Below are 16,440 nucleotides of genomic sequence, written 5' to 3' on the forward strand. Positions count from 1 at the left end.
TAGTATTGGTGAACATTCCGATTAGTCCCCCTCCAGTTTAGGTGCAAACTGTCTCTTCTGCACAGGTCCCACCTTTCCTGGAAGAGAGCCTAATGACCCAAAACTCTGAAGTGTTAAACTGTATAATCTTCCTATTACTGGCCTCACTAGCACGTGAAATCACAACCCTCGAGATCCTGCCCTTTAACTTATCACCTAACCCCCCTGAACTCCCTTTGCAGAACCTCATTCACACTTCCTTCCTATGTCATTGGTTACCTACATGAGAAACACCTTCCCACTTAAGAATGGTGAGGACTTGATCCGAGATGTTCCAGACCCGGGGAAGCAATGTATCATCGATGAATCTCGTTCTCATCCACAGAATCTCTTTTCTGTACCCCTAACTAATGAATCTTCTATCACCACAGCTCGCTTCTTCTTACCCCCCCCCCCCGAATCGCAGAGTCAGACTCAATGCCAAAGACCTGACCACTGTGAATTTCCTCTGCTCAGTCATCCATCCCAACAGTATCCAACCTGTTGTTAAGCGGGATGGCCATGTGTGCTCTGCAGTGGCAGTTTAACCCCTTTCACCCTCCTGACCATCACTCAGTTTCCTGTGTCCTGCACTTTGGGGGTGTAATTGCTTCTCTATATATCTTGTGCATCTCCCCCTCAACCTCCCATGGACTCTCATCTTGTTAAGCAGCCTCATGTACAGCACCGCGTCAAAGACCTTCTGAAAATCCAAGTTTTAAAAAAAAAAATCCACTGATTCTCCTTTGTCTATCCTGCCTGTTATTTCCATAAAGAATTCCAATGGATTTATCAGGCAAGATTTCCCCTTAAGGAAACCATGCTAACCTTGGCCATTTTATTGTGTATCCTGAAACCTCATCCTTAATAATAGACTCTAACATCTTGCCAACCACTGAAGTCAGGAGTTTTCCAGTCCTCCAAAACGATTCCAAAATCTGGGGATTTTTGAAAGATCATGACAAATGCCTCCATAATCTATTCAGTTCCCTCTTTTTGAAGAGGGTTTCGTTCAACTGGTCCAGGTGACAAATCTGCCTTTGAACCATTCAGCTTCCCAAGCACCTTCTACTTACTTATAGGGATTACACTCACTTTGTCCCCAACACTTGAATTTCTGACCTGCTGCTGCTGATTCCACAGTAAGACTGATCCAAGATACTTAGTTTATTTGCCATTTATTTTTCCCCCATTATCAGTGGTCCAATGTCTACTCTTTTATGCTTTATATATCTGTAAAAAAATTACTTTTGGAAAAAATCATGTGTCCTTTTTTATATTATTGGCTTGCTTACCTTCATAGTTCATCTTTTCTCTCCTCTGTTTTTATTACCTTCTGTAGGTTTTTAAAAGCTTTCCAGTCCTCTAGGTTCCCACTAATTTTTGTTATATTGTATGCCTTCTCTTTTGTTGATATGCTGTCTTTTGACTTCCCTTGCATTCGTGCTGGGTTGAGCGTCAAGCTAGCAACTCGGCCTCATAAGAAGCAGTCAAAATGCTAAAAAAACAGCAAGGTTGCAACCCAATGTGCCACAAGGCATGAAGAGGAATAACAACAATGATCATTGTCTACTAAGCAACACACATAAAAGTTGCTGGTGAACGCAGCAGGCCAGGCAGCATCTCTAGGAAGAGGTGCAGTCGACGTTTCAGGCCGAGCCCCTTCGTCAGGACTCGGCCTGAACACTCTTCCTTCAGTTAGTCCTGACGAAGGGTCGCGGCCTGAAACGTCGACTGCACCTCTTCCTAGAGATGCTGCCTGGCCTGCTGCATTCACCAGCAACTTTTATGTGTGCTGCTTGAATTTCCAGCATCTGCAGAATTCCTGTTGTTTATTGTCTACTAAGGATTCCTTTACCTTAAGCTGTATAATCAAACCTAGTTCATTACGCAACACTCAATCCAAAATTAACTTATCCCTAATGGGCTCAACCACAAGCTGCTCAAAAAAACAGCCATCTTGTAGGCATTCTGGAAATTACTTCTCTTGCGATCAGGCACTAAACTGATTTTCCCATTCTACCTGCATATTGAAATCCCCAGTGGTTATTCCAACGTTGCCTTTTCGACATGCCTTTTCTATCCCCTGTTCTAATTTGTACCCCACATCCTAGCTCCTGTTGGGAAGCCTGTATGCAACTCCCATCAGTGACTTTTTACCTTTGCAGTTTCTTGACTCTACCCATAAGGATTCCAAATCTTCTGATCTTATGTCACCTCTATTGATTTGGTTTCTTTTTTAAAAAAAAACAAATAAAGCCACCCCACCCCCTTTACTCACCTGCCTGTCCTTTTGATATGATGTGTATCGTTGGATGTTAAACTCCCAGCTGCAAATTTCTTTTAAGCACAACTCAGTGATACCCACAACATCATACTTGTTGATTTCTAAATGCACTTCAAGATCATCTACCTTATTTTGTGTACTGTGCCTTCAATTATAACACCTTCAGTCCTGTATTCACCTTTTTCAATTTTGTCTCCATGTAGCCGCAAATGAGATTCTAATCACCCCTGAGACTAGGAAACCCGCATATTCACGGGGAGTTCAATGTCTATTTATTATCAAAGTACGTATACATCACCATATACTACCCTGAGATTGATTTTCTTGCAGGCATTCACAGTAGAACAAAGAAATACAATAGAATCAATGAAAACTACATACAGACTGACAACCAGTATGCAAAAGAAGACAAACTGTGCAAATACAAAAAATATATAATAATAAATATGTAAATAAATAATTCTGTTAACATGAGTTGTAGAGTCCTTGAAAGTGGACCCATAGGTTGTGCAATCATTTCAGTGATGAGCTGAATGAAGTTATCAATGCTGGTTCAGGAGCCTGATAGTTATAGGGTAATAACTTCTTAATCTGGTGGTGTGGAGCCTCAGATTCTTGTATCTCCTTTCTGATGGTAGCGGTGAGCAGTGTTGGTGATCCTTGATGATGGACCCCCACCCGAGAGATCGCACAAACAATCACACAGTTAGTACTGGATTGAACTCAGATTCTTGGACATGAGACAGCAGCATCACCTGCTGCGCTACTGTACTGTCCGCAATAAGGAAGTAAATCAAAGAAATCTGCTTGATTTCACAGTTATTGATAGACTGTGCTATTCATGGCTTTCATCTTTTAGCTGCATCGGTATGTCTGCATTACTCATATTAGAAATTCATCTTGGCTAAATAGCAATCCTTGAAAATCAATAGAGCTGAATAACAAATAGAGCGTGCAACAGACTCTACAACTCATGTTCTCAGTATAACCAAGTAACCATAGAACACTTACAGCACAGAAACAGGCCATCCTGGCCCTTCTTATTTATTACTTTTTTTTTTGTAATTGCAGTTTGTTGTCTATACAAATTGCTTTCTTTTCCATCCTTGTGTGTAGTTTTCATTGATTCTATTGTATTTCTTTGTACCTACTGTAAATGCCTGGAAGAAATATAATCTCATGAATGATATGCACACATTTTGATAATAACTTTACCTTGAACTATGAACTTGAAATTTGACAATCGTAATGCCATCCACCACTCTGCATTCCATGTGTGCCAGTTTTTCCTTTTTAATATATTACAACAAATATTAAATTCATAATTGTAAATACTTGTTTACACTTCTTGTCCTTTAAGTATTTTGCAAATGCCAAAATTGTGGCTACCAATGTTTTCTGCCCCTTGTGGTTTCTTAGCTCCACTCCAACTGATGCTTGTTCTTGATTTTCCAAGATCAGATCCTTTCTGTCCAGAGACTTTGTGATCATCCATCATCAGGCCTAAGCCACTTCAATATCATGTCTATTTCCTCAAAAAGTTAAGTATTCTGGAATATATAATTCATAACTGTGCTCACTTTGCAACCAACTATCCATAATATAACCATATAACGATTACAGCACGGAAACAGGCCATCTTGGCACTTCTAGTCCGTGCCGAATGCTTACTCTCACCTAGTCCCATCGACCTGCACTCAGCCCATAACCCTCCATTCCTTTCCTGTCCATATAGCTATCCAATTTAACTTTAAATGACAGTATTGAACCTGCCTCTACCACTTCTGGAAGCTCGTTCCACACAGCCACCACTCTCTGAGTAAAGAAGTTCCCCCTCGTGTTACCCCTAAACTTTTGCCCCCTAACTCTCAACTCATGTCCTCTTGTTTGAATCTCCCCCACTCTCAATGGAAAAAGCCTATCCACGTCAACTCTATCTATCCCTCTCATAATTTTAAATACCTCTATCAAGTCCCCCCTCAACCTTCTATGCTGCAAAGAATAAAGACCCAACTTGTTCAACCTTCCTCTGTAACTTAGGTGCTGAAACCCAGGTAACATTCCAGTAAATCTTCTCTGTACTCTCTCTATTTTGTTGACATCTTTCCTATAATTCGGTGACCAGAACTGTACACAATACACCAAATTTGGCCTTACCAATGCCTTGTACAATTTTAACATTACATCCCAACTCCTATACTCAGTGCTCTGATTTATAAAGGCCAGCATACCAGAAGCTTTCTTCATCACCCTATCCACATGAGATTCCACCTTCAGGGAACTATGCACCATTATTCCTAGATCCCTCTGTATTCTTCATTGCCTTACCATTTACCATGTATGTCCTATTTTGATTACTCCTACCAAAATGTAGCACCTCACACTTATCAGCATTAAACTCCATTTGCCATCTTTCAGCCCACTCTTCTAACGGGCCTAAATCTCTCTGCAAGCCTTTGAAAGCCTACTTCATTATCTACGACGCCACCTATCTTACAAATGTGTAGTATCATCTGCATACTTACTAATCCAATTTACCACCCCATCATCCAGATCATTAATGTATATGACAAACAATATTGGACCCAGTACAGATCCCTGAGGCATACCACTAGTCACCGGACTTCAACCTGACCAACAGTTATCCTCCACCACTCTCTGGCGTCTCCCATCCAGCCACCGTTGAATCCGTTTTACTAATTCAATATTAATACCTAATGATTGAACCTTCCTAACTAACCTTCCATGTGGAACCTTGCCAAAAGCCTTACTGAAGTCCATAGAGACAACATCCACTGCTTTACCCTCGTCAACTTTCCTAGTAACCACTTCAAAAAATTCAATAAGATTTGTCAAACATGACCTTCCATGCACAAATCCATGTTGACTGTTCCTAATCAGACCCTGCCTATCCAGATAATTATATATACTATCTCTAAGAATACTTTCCATTAATTTACCCACCACTGACGTCAAACTTACGTTGATAATTGCTAGGTTTACTCTTAGAACCGTTTTTGAACAACATGAACAATACGCCAATCTTCTGGCACCATCCCCGTTTCTAATGACATTTGAAATATTTCTGTCAGAGCCCCTGCTATTTCTACACTAACTTCCCTCAAGGTCCTAGGGAATATCCTGTCAGGACCCGGAGACTTATCCACTTTTATATTCCTTAAAAGGGCCTGTACTTCCTCTTCTTTAATCATCATAGTTTCCATAACTTCCCTACCTGTTTCCCTTACCTTACACAATGCAATATCCTTCTCCTTAGTGAATACCGAAGAAAAGAAATTGTTCAAAATCTCCCCCATCTCTTTTGGTTCCACACATAGCTGTCCACTCTGATTCTCTAAGGGACCAATTTTATCCCTCACTATCCTTTTGCTATTAATATAACTGTAAAAACCCTTTGGATTTATTTTCACCTTACTTGCCACAGCAACCTCGTATCTTCTTTTCGCTTTTCTAATTTCTTTCTTAAGGTTCTTTTTACATTCTTTATATTCCTCGAGCACCTCATTAACTCCAAGCTGCCTATATTTATTGTAGATGTCTCTCTTTTTCCAAACCAAGTTTCCAATGTCCCTTGAAAACCATGGCTCTCTCAAACTTCTAACCTTTCCTTTCAACCTAACAGGAACATAAAGATTCTGTACCCTCAAAATTTCACCTTTAAATGACCTCCATTTCTCTATTACATCCTTCCCATAAAACAATTTGTCCCAATCCACTCCTTCTAAATCCTTTCACATCTCCTTAAAGTTAGCCTTTCTCCAATCAAAAATCTCAACCCTGGGTCCAGACCTATCCTTCTCCATAATTATATTGAAACTAATGGCATTTTACAAACTCCAAACCATCCATCCCTTTTACAGTATGGGCTTCCCAGTCTATGTGTGGAAAATTAAAATCTCCCACAATCACAACCTTGTGCTTACTACAAATATCTGCTATCTCCTTTCAAATTTGCTCCTCCAATTCTCGCTCCCCATTAGGTGGTCTATAATACACCCCAATAAGTGTTACTACACCTTTCCCATTCCTCAATTCCACCCAAATAGCCTCCCTAGACGAGCCCTCTAATCTATCCTGCCAGAGCACCGCTGTAATATTTTCTCTGACAAGCAATGTAACACCTCCCCCTCTTGTCCCTTTTTCTTTCACACCTGAGGCAACGAAATCCAGGAATATTTAGTTGCCAATCACACCCCTCCTGCAACCAATTTTCACTAATAGCTACAACATCATACTTCCAGGTATCAATCCATGCTCTAAGCTCGTCCACCTTTCTTACAATGCTCCTAGCATTAAAATAAATGCATTTAAGAAATTTTCCACCTCTTACTCTCTGTTTATCACTGATGGTGCAAACAACTTTACTATCTCCTTTTTCTTCCTTCTCGTCTACATCTGTTCCTACACTCTGGTTCCCCTCACCCCTTGTATCTAGTTTAAATCCACTGGAGCCTCTCCAGCAAACCTACCTGCAAGAATATTTGTCCCCCTCCAGTTCAGATGTAAACTGTCCTGCCGGAACAGATCCCACCTTCCCTGGAAAACTGCCCAATTACCTATAAATCTGAAGCCCTCCCTCCTGCACCATGTCTTCAGCCACATGTTGATCTGCGCTGTCTTACTATTTCTAAACCCGCCTGCACATGGCACTGGTAGCAATCCTGAGATTGCTATCCTGGAGGTCCTGTCCTTTAACTTGGCGCCTAACTCCCTGAACTCACCTTTCAGGACCTCCTCACTCTTCCTGTCCACGTCATTGGTCCCTACATGGACCACGACATCTGGCTGCTCACCCTCCCTCTTGAGAATACTGGGAACTCGATCCGAGGTATCGCGGACCTTGGCACCAGGGAGGCAACAGACCATCCAGAATTCTCGATCTCTTCTACAGAACCTCTTATCTGAGCCCCTAACTATTGAATCCCCTATCACTACTGCCCTCCTCTTTTTCCTCCTTCCTTTCTGAGCTGAGGGTCCAGTCTCGGTGCCAGAGACGCGACCATTACAATTTGTCCCTGGTAAGTTGTCCCCATCAACAGTATCCAAAATGATGTCCTTATTATTGGTGGGAATGGCCACAGGGGTGCTCTGCTCATTCTGTCTATTCCCCTTCCCTCTCCTGACAGTCACTCAGCTCTGTAACTCCTGTTTATTTCTGCCTCTGCCTCCTGAATGATCCAAAGTTCATCCAGCTCCAATTGCTATGAGATTACTGTTAATTAATTACCTTATGATCAATGCTACATGCATTCAGCCAAAAAGCATTCAGTTTAGACTTGTAACCATTTTACCTACTGTTCTGACTGTAATTGGAGGTAAAGTCGAACATTTGTATGGTCTGTATTTTCTTGACAGTATTGTTGCCTATTTCAATACGCTGAGTTACTTCCTTATGTTTTTCCTTAAGCATTCCACATTTACCTTTACAAGAATCTGTCGATCACTTCTCTCAACTGCTCCACCCTCTCCCCCCACCCCTTATAATTATGCTAAATGCAGCGGATGCAGCACAGTTCTGGCAGCTCAAATTTGGATATCTGGCTAACCTCACAACTCAGAATGTCCCTCACTTGCCATTACTGTCAATCCAAGCAATCAACCCAAGTTCAGTGAAAAGTTCAGAAGAACAAACTTGGATGAGGTGCCAGGTTCATGAAGGTGCAGCATAGGACATGTGCTAAATAGATTGTAATAGAGAGAGCCATGTGATCCTACAACCAACACATCAGGTCAGGGAGTCTGCAAGGAGATCCCATCCACATCAATGATGGGGCCCAGCATTTTGGCACTGGAGATGAGGTTGAAATACTTGCCTTGTTAACAAATGCATCCAAAAATGAATTTTAAAAAGGCTACACTTCATTTAGTTTAAAACTTTGTTCGCAGTTCTAGTTATTCCATTACCCAGGAAACTGGTCCCAGCCGGATTCAAGAGAAGCCTATCACAACAGAACTGCTTCTTCTATCCTCCAGTACTGGTGCCACTGCCCTGTGAATAGAAATCCACTCCCTCATGTCAGTCTTTCAACCACACATTCAATTCTAACTATTCCTTCTTGCCATTGCCCAAGAGGCTTGGGTCCTAATCCAAGGACTTTAACCTTTTGTAGAAGCAGTCTTGCAGCACCTGTTCCATAACTTTCTGCCAGAGTGCAGTTGAGATGGTATTCCAAAAATAAGCCTATTTTATAGCAATAAAACCCTTTCTGAGTGTCGATGATGAAAAACACTTTGGACTCTTCTTCCATCTCTATCTGTAGCTACTTCTTCCATCTCTATCTGTAGGTAGGCTTCAACCCAAGTACACTTTGCCGAAGTGTTTCCCTCTAGAAACGCTTTGCAAAGATACCCTCTATCTTGGGCAGAGAGATTGATCTACTTTTAGTACTGAGTTGATGGTGACCGTAAAATCACCACAGATTCTGACAGAACCATCCTTCTTGGCTACCGGGATCACTGGCATTGCCTATGAGCTTCACTCAACCTTAGAAAGAGTTCCTTCAGCCTCCATACGATCTAGCTCACTGGCTACTTTATCACGGATGGTATAAGGAGCTGGATGGGCTTTGCAAAACTTGGCATGCCATTCTCATTTAACACAATTTTACCCTTGATATGTTTGAGTTTTTCAGTGCCGTCCTTGAAAACTGCTGTGGCATCATCCACCTTAATTCACTGTTGGTTGACTCTATTTCAAGGGATGTGTCATGCAAATTGTGGTTGGATCTATCTATTATGTTGTTATCTCAGCCAATCATGGCCCCACAATGCTGGCGCTCCTGCTTTTACCACATGCAAGCGCAATGTGGCTTGTTGGTTGTTGTATTTCACTGCTACAAATGTCATTCCCACGGGAGTTGTCTTTTCTCCGGTATAGTTTTTCGTTGGAAATCTGCAGGCTTCAGTTCAGTATCCTGGCAAAGCCATTCAAACTCATTTTGTGAAATGACTAAATCAGCTGAGCCAGTATCCAATTCCATCTTAACGAATTTGTCGTTCACTTCTGGTGTAAGCCAAATTACTTGTCTCTTGTTAGTTTTCACATAGTGAATCACAAGGCTATTCAGTCTTGTCACTCTCAGATTTTTAATCAACAGCATGCAGATTAGTGCTCTTTTGAAACTGCAAATTGACTTTATCTTTTTCTCTTCCCTGTGCAGTCTATTTGTTTTTGTCTGTCCAACATGCTCTTTGTATGTGTCCTACTTTGTTGCACTTTCTGCAAGTTTTGCCTTTAATCCTGCATTTGTTTGGTGTATGTGAGCCCCTGCAACAGTGGTGACACAATTTGTTTGGCCTGGCAGGTTTATGTTTAGACAGTGCAATTTTGTTCACACTCAGTTTCATTCCTGACTCAAGTGCATCTCTGCCTGCTGTTTCCATTGATACAGCCATTTCAACTGCTTTTAAATGTGAGTTGTGCTTCAGTTAGAAACCATTTTTGAATGTTTTCTTGTAAGATTCCACAAACTTTACAATCTTCCAGTGCATCAAGTCCGTCACTGAAGTGACAATGCTCAAACAATTTCTTCTGTTCAGCCATGTAAGCTGAAATGGACTCCCCTACCCTTTCATTCCACTTATGAAACCTAAAGAGTTGTGTAATCAACAATGGTTTTGGTTCTAAATGCTCCTGCATTACATCCACAATATCTGCAAAATTATTTCAGCTGGTTTGTTTGGAGCAGTTAAACTTCTAAGTAAACTGTATGTTTTTCCAGTCAGTAACACTGGCACTCCCTTTTCATTGATTATTTTATTTCTTCAAAATACTGCTCAATTTGTTCAGTATGCATTATCCAGTTATCTGTTGTGGAATTGAAAGTGTCTATTGATAGAGCCAACCATCTCTGCTTTTTTAAAATTATTCTTTATTATTGTCACCTGGTAATCACTGTTTATGAACCTGTGAATCTTGTCCATTTTCTGCCTTTTTTTTTAAATTCAAGTCTCCCTCTTCCCCTTCCAAAGGAAAAACAAAACGTGCTGCATTTACAAGTAGATAGTTGTCTGTGATTTATTTTAAAACTACCTTGTAACCACTGTTGATTTGTAACTCCAGAAACTAAATGAAAGAAAAGCATGGGAGCTGGGAAGTGTGTTTTTCTTTAGTGTGATGCTCACATATGACGTGGTGGCACAATAATGTATACCATTCACGTACTTGCATATAACTGGTAATGAATTCTGTAAACAAAGAATGCTTACACAATATATTTACAATATTAATCAAATATTACTGAAGTATTGAATACACTACAACTGTCCTCAAAATGCTCAGCCACAGAGAAATGACACCTGACCAGCTTCATTGTCTCCTACCAAATCCAGTATGGTCTCTCCTCTAGTTGGTATGTCTATATATTGTGTCAGGACTCCCTGCTGGATAGACCTAACAAATTCTATCCCATCTGACCTTTTGCAGTAAGGAGGTGCCAATCAGTATTAGGAAAATAGCAAATTTGTTATTTTTACACCTTTCCAAAATCTGCCTCACGATCTGCTCCCTAGTGTCTCTGTTGCTATTGGCAAGGGGTCTAAAAAATGCTCCCAACAGAGTGATAGCTCCCTTCCTGTTTCTGACTTCCACCCACATTGACTCTGTAAATGATCCCTCTACGTTATTCTTCCTTTTTGCAGCTGTGATACTCTCCCTGCACCATTTGAAACATCTAAACCCGGGAACATCCAGCAGCCATTCCTGTCCTTGTGACAGCCAAGTCTCTGTAATGGCTACAACACTGTGGTTCCATGTACTGACTCGTGCTCCAAGTTCATCATAATTGTTCCTGATACTTCTTGCATTAAGACAGACATACTTCAACCTATCCAACTGACTGTAATTATGTCCTTTCCACTGCCTATTCTGCCCCACAGTCTCTACACGTCTCATCTACCTGAGTACTAACTGCCCCATTCTTTGACCTACCACTCTGGCTCCCATTCCTTGGCAAAATAGTTTAAACCCTTCTCAAAAGCTCGAGCAAACCTGCCCACAAGAATATTGGTCCCCCTCGAGATCAGGTATAACCCATCCCTTTTGCACAGATCACACTTCCCCAGAAAAGATTTCAATGGTCCACAAATCTAAAACCCTGCCCCCTGCACCAATTCTTCTGCCATACATTCATCTGCCAAATCATCCTATTCTTGCCTTTACTCACTCATGGCACAGGCAGCAATTCAGAGCTTACTATCCTCGAGGTCCTGCTTTTCAGCTTCCTACCTAGCTTCCTATATTCTCTCGACTTCTGGCTGCTCACCCAACTTCAATGCTGAGGAACCAATTTGAGTCATCCCTAACCCTGACACTGAGGGGTGGGGGAGGCAACATACCATCTGGGAGTCTGTTTCATATCCAGAAAATCTCCGGTCTGTTCCCTTGTCTGTTGATTTCCCCTAGTACTATAACTCTCCTCTTCTCCTACTTCCCTTCTGAGCCACAGAGACAGACTCTGTGCCAGAGACCTCATCGCTGTGGCTGTCCCCTGGTAGGTTGTTCTTCCTAACAGTATCCAAACTGGTATACTTATTGAGGGGAATGGCCACACGGATACTCTGCACTGTCTGTCTATTCCCTATCCTTCTCCTGACGGTCACCCAGCCACCTGCCTCCCGCAACTTGCGTGTGACTTCCTGCAGCTCTTATCTATCATCTCCTCTTACTCACGGGTGAGCAAAAGTCATCCAGCTCCAGTTCCATAACTGGAGCTACACCCATCAGACGTAGGAGCAGAATTAGGCCATTTGGTCAATTGAGTTTGTTCCACCATTCCATCATGGCTGATTTATTATCCCTTTGAACTCCATTTTCCTGCCTTCTCCCCGTAACCTTTGATGCCCTGATTTATCAAGAACCTATCGACCTCCGCCTTAAATATATCCAATGACTTAGCCTGCACAACTGTCTATGGCAAAGAATTCTACAGATGCATCAACTTCTGGTTAAAGAAATTTCTCCTCATCTCTGTTCTAAATGGACATCCCTCAATTCTGAGGCTGTACCCTCTGGTCCTAGACTCTCCCACTATTGAAAACATCTTCTCCATATCCACTCTATACCTTTCAATATTCAATAGGTTTCAATGAGGTCCCCCCACCCCATTCTATACTCCAATAAGTACAGGCCCAGAACCACCAATTGCTCCTTATTTGTTAGCCTTTTCATGCCTGGAATCATTCTCATGATTCTTTTCTGAACCCTCTTCAATGCTTCGATAAGGAGTCCAAAACTGCTCTCAATACTCCAAGTGCAATCTGACCAATGCTTTATAAATCCTCTGCATTACATCCTTGCTTGTGTCTTCTTATCCTCGCAAAATGAATGCTAACATTGTATTTGCCTTCCTTACCACCGACTCAACCTGCAAGTTAACCTTTAGGGAAACCTTCATGAGGACTCCCAAGTCCCTCTGCACCTCGGATTTTTTTTTTAAAGTTCTCCCCATTTAAAAAGTAATCCATGTCTTTATTCCTTGACCATATACTTCCCTACACTATATCCCATATGCCACTTCTTTGCCCATTCCCCCATCTCAGTCCTTCTGCAGACACCTTGCTTCCTCAGCGCCACCTGTTGCTACATTATCTTCGTAAATGCGTCTACCCAGATTCAATTCTCGCAGTCATAGCAATCAGACGGGCATATTCTCGGATCTTCCACATCTTCCGTGAAGAGCACACCACTGACCTGGGATCCATTCTCACTGCTCTTGCTAGGCACTAATAAAGAAGTAAAGAAAAACTTGACAAAAACAACAACCCATCCTCTGCCTTTCCTCATCAAATCCTCTTGAGCCAAAGCCTCAGCTCCCCACTCTAACTCTGTTCCACTCCAACAATGGCCACTCTGCTTAAAACTAATTACTTTTTACTGGCCCTTGCCAAGTGCCTAAAAACCAAAATTATCTCAAGTCCTGGAAAAGACTGGACAGGTCCCACTCACTTTTTAAATCTGGACCTAAAATCAGCAAGCAACAGCTTCCGAGTTTTCAGACTCCGCTACGTGTAACATTGTAAACTGTTGAGGAATCTACAATTTTTTTAGGAAAGCTTTTCATCTTAGACATGATAGTTGTTTGGTGTTGCTGTTAAGTTTATGGCAAAAGATTGTGGCAAAACCATTTCTGAATTCCAGGTGATTGTCAAATTTTGGTGATCCGCCTGAGCAAATGTGAGATCTTGAAATCGCAAATGAGGTTTACTAGGTTGATACCAAGATTTTAAGGTGCCAGGAAAGACCAGAGTGAGTTGGGACAATTGTCAGGAGACATGGACGTTTAAAATTATGGAGAATTGAGGTGAGAGAAACTGAGAAAAATATTTTTTGTTGGACATTGTATAGGTAATCAGTAAACATAAGTATAAACACAAGGAATTCTGCAGATGCTGGAAATTCAAGCAGCACACATCAAAGTTGCTGGTGAACGCAGCAGGCCAGGCAGCATCTCCAGGAAGAGGTACAGTCGACGTTTTGGGCCGAGACCCTTCGTCAAGACTAACTGAAGGAAGACCTAGTAAGAGATTTGAAAGTGTGAGGGGGAGGGGAAGATCCAAAATGACAGGAGAAGACAGGAGGGGGAGGGATGGAGTCAAGAGCTGGACAGGTGATTGGCAAAAGGGTTATGAGAGGATCATGGGACAGGAGGCCCAGGGAGAAAGAAAAGGGGGAGGGGGGAAAACCTAGAGGATGGGCAAGGGGTATAGTCAGAGGGACAGAGGGAGAAAAAGGAGAGAGAGAGAAAGAATGTGTGTATATAAATAAATAATGGATGGGGTATGAGGGGAAGGTGGGGCATGAGCGGAAGTTAGAGAAGTCAATGTTCATGCCATAAGGTTGGAGGCTACCCAGACAGAATATAAGGTGATACTGCGTCCGGTGCTCCCGATTTGGCCTTCTATATATTGGTGAGACCCGATGCAGACTGGGAGATCGTTTTGCTGAACACCTACGCTCTGTCCGCCAGAGGAAGCAGGATCTCCCAGTGGTCACACATTTTAATTCCACATCCCATTCCCATTCTGATATGTCTATCCACGGCCTCCTCTACTATAAAGATGAAGCCACACTCGGGCTGGAGGAACAACACCTTATATTCCGTCTGGCTAGCCTCCAACCTGATGGCATGAACATCGACTTCTCTAACTTCCGCTAATGCCCCACCTCCCCCTCATACCCCATCTGTTATTTATATACACACATTCTTTCTCTCTCTCTCCTTTTTCTCCCTCTGTCCCTCTGACTATACCCCTTGCCCATCCTCTGGGCTTCCACCCTCCCCCTTTCTTTCTCCCTCGGCCTCCTGTCCCATGATCTCTCATATCCCTTTTGCCAATCACCTGTCCAGCTCTTGGCTCCATCCCTCCCTCTCCTGTCTTCTCCTATCATTTTGGATCTCCCCCTCCCCCTCCCACTTTCAAATCTCTTACTAGCTCTTCCTTCAGTTAGTCCTGACGAAAGGTCTTGGCCCGAAACGTCGACCGTGCCTCTTCCTAGAGATGCTGCCTGGCCTGATGTGTGTAATATAAGTATAAGATTGTTATCAAGTGAACAAGGGAGGAAGTTACCATACCTATTTTTCAAGTGTCTTCTAAAACAGAAGTGGATAACATTGAAAAAGAAGAAAAGGGTGTGTTGGGAGGACAAGATTTAGTGGATAGCCTCTCGTTTGACAGATCAGCACAGGTGTGGTAGGTAGGCTGCATGGCCTCCTTACATAGTGAAATTCTGTAGAATGTACCTTCCCTTTCAGTATCCCCAGGATTAAGTTCACAAACTTGTTAATTTGTGTTTAAACTGAATATGTAGTAGCAGCAGAATATCATATTGTTCTAGCATAATTCTATGTTTCTATAATTTTTATCATATCAATAACTAATTTCAGTTCTCATGTGCTTATACTTTGTGAAAATGAAGTGGGTCAAATAAAGCAATAGATTCCTATTGTCTAAAAGTATACAATCAGACTTATTATTCTAGTTCTGAAGACGAATTTTGGGTAATTCAATTTTTCTATGCAATTAGCCTGAAGATCTTGGCAATCAATTTGGACAGATGGCTCTCAGTCGCCAGGGTTCTGCCGAAGCTGCTGAGACTACCTCTGCTGTATTTCAAACCCCGGTGATGTCCCAACAGCCTGGCTACATCATAGCTTCACCAGGGCAGTCTCTCTCTGCTCCTCCGTATTCAACATCAGGACACCCCAGTCCTCAGCAGGTGCTTCAGCCTCAGGGTTACATACAGCCTCCCCAGCAGGTATCTTTTTATTCCACATTTTTCTGGTGTTTGAAATGTAAGAGCAATTATTTGGCTCACATTGGTATTGTATTACAATGATACAAATATCATTTGCATTTCCCTAAGTCAGGGTTTACAGGTGAGTCTGCAAGTAAATATATTGCATGGTATACTACAAAGGTCCTAGTTTTCATTTCTGACTTTGTGATCTTGGCAACAATAATAGTACTTTAATTATCTCTGGTGAGGCGAGGAGCAAATTGGCCCCAAGTTCTACTCCTGAAATCATCCAGTACCTCTTGCTGGAAAACACATTTGGGTAATTGTTTGAGAACAGGATTGGACAATATTTGATAACTTCTCTGGTCATGTAGTCAACTGAACCTTACTATCAAGGCTCATTCTGATCCAAATGGACAATTACCTCTGTTAAAACATATATTGGTGTTATTCTGCTCTTCTGCTTCCTTACAAGTTTGACCTGACAGGAAAATTGCTTCTAGTTTTCCAAGTCAAGTTTATAATTTAAATCAAAGTTCAGGCACTGCTTGACATTGGAGCCAAATCTGCATATTTAAAGAATACCTCATCAGCTGAAGGCAGGTATCCATTTAATATTGAAATTGGTCAAGGCAGGAAAACACTCCAGTATGTACATTTTAGCTGATCCTCCCTGCTTTTCTGCAGGGTTAAAATACATCTGAGGACTTTTGTTTTGGAAAAATTGTGTTGTATTTAATATTGTAAATTTGTGGTACTTACCACTTCTACGAGACTTGTAAGATTTTTTAAGTTTCTTAACTATCTTGGTAGAGACTGGTTGGATCGTTTAGCTTAGCTCTTGCATCTGAGCTTTAATTCAACCCAAGGTGATTGT

General features: G+C 41.8%; 1 protein-coding gene across 6 annotated transcripts in view; it reads left to right on the forward strand.

Annotated features, from left to right (window-relative positions):
- Window positions 1-16,440, forward strand: part of LOC140191759 (R3H domain-containing protein 2) — a 274,246-nt gene that overhangs the window by 204,178 nt on the left and 53,628 nt on the right. For all 6 annotated transcript variants that reach the window (XM_072249472.1, XM_072249476.1, XM_072249470.1 and 3 more), the window contains one exon: window positions 15,351-15,581. In XM_072249472.1, the coding sequence (XP_072105573.1) occupies window positions 15,351-15,581 (231 nt within the window). The remainder of the gene's footprint in view (window positions 1-15,350; window positions 15,582-16,440) is intronic.

Source organism: Mobula birostris, chromosome X, assembly GCF_030028105.1.
Source record: "Mobula birostris isolate sMobBir1 chromosome X, sMobBir1.hap1, whole genome shotgun sequence".
Lineage (NCBI taxonomy): Eukaryota > Metazoa > Chordata > Chondrichthyes > Myliobatiformes > Myliobatidae > Mobula > Mobula birostris.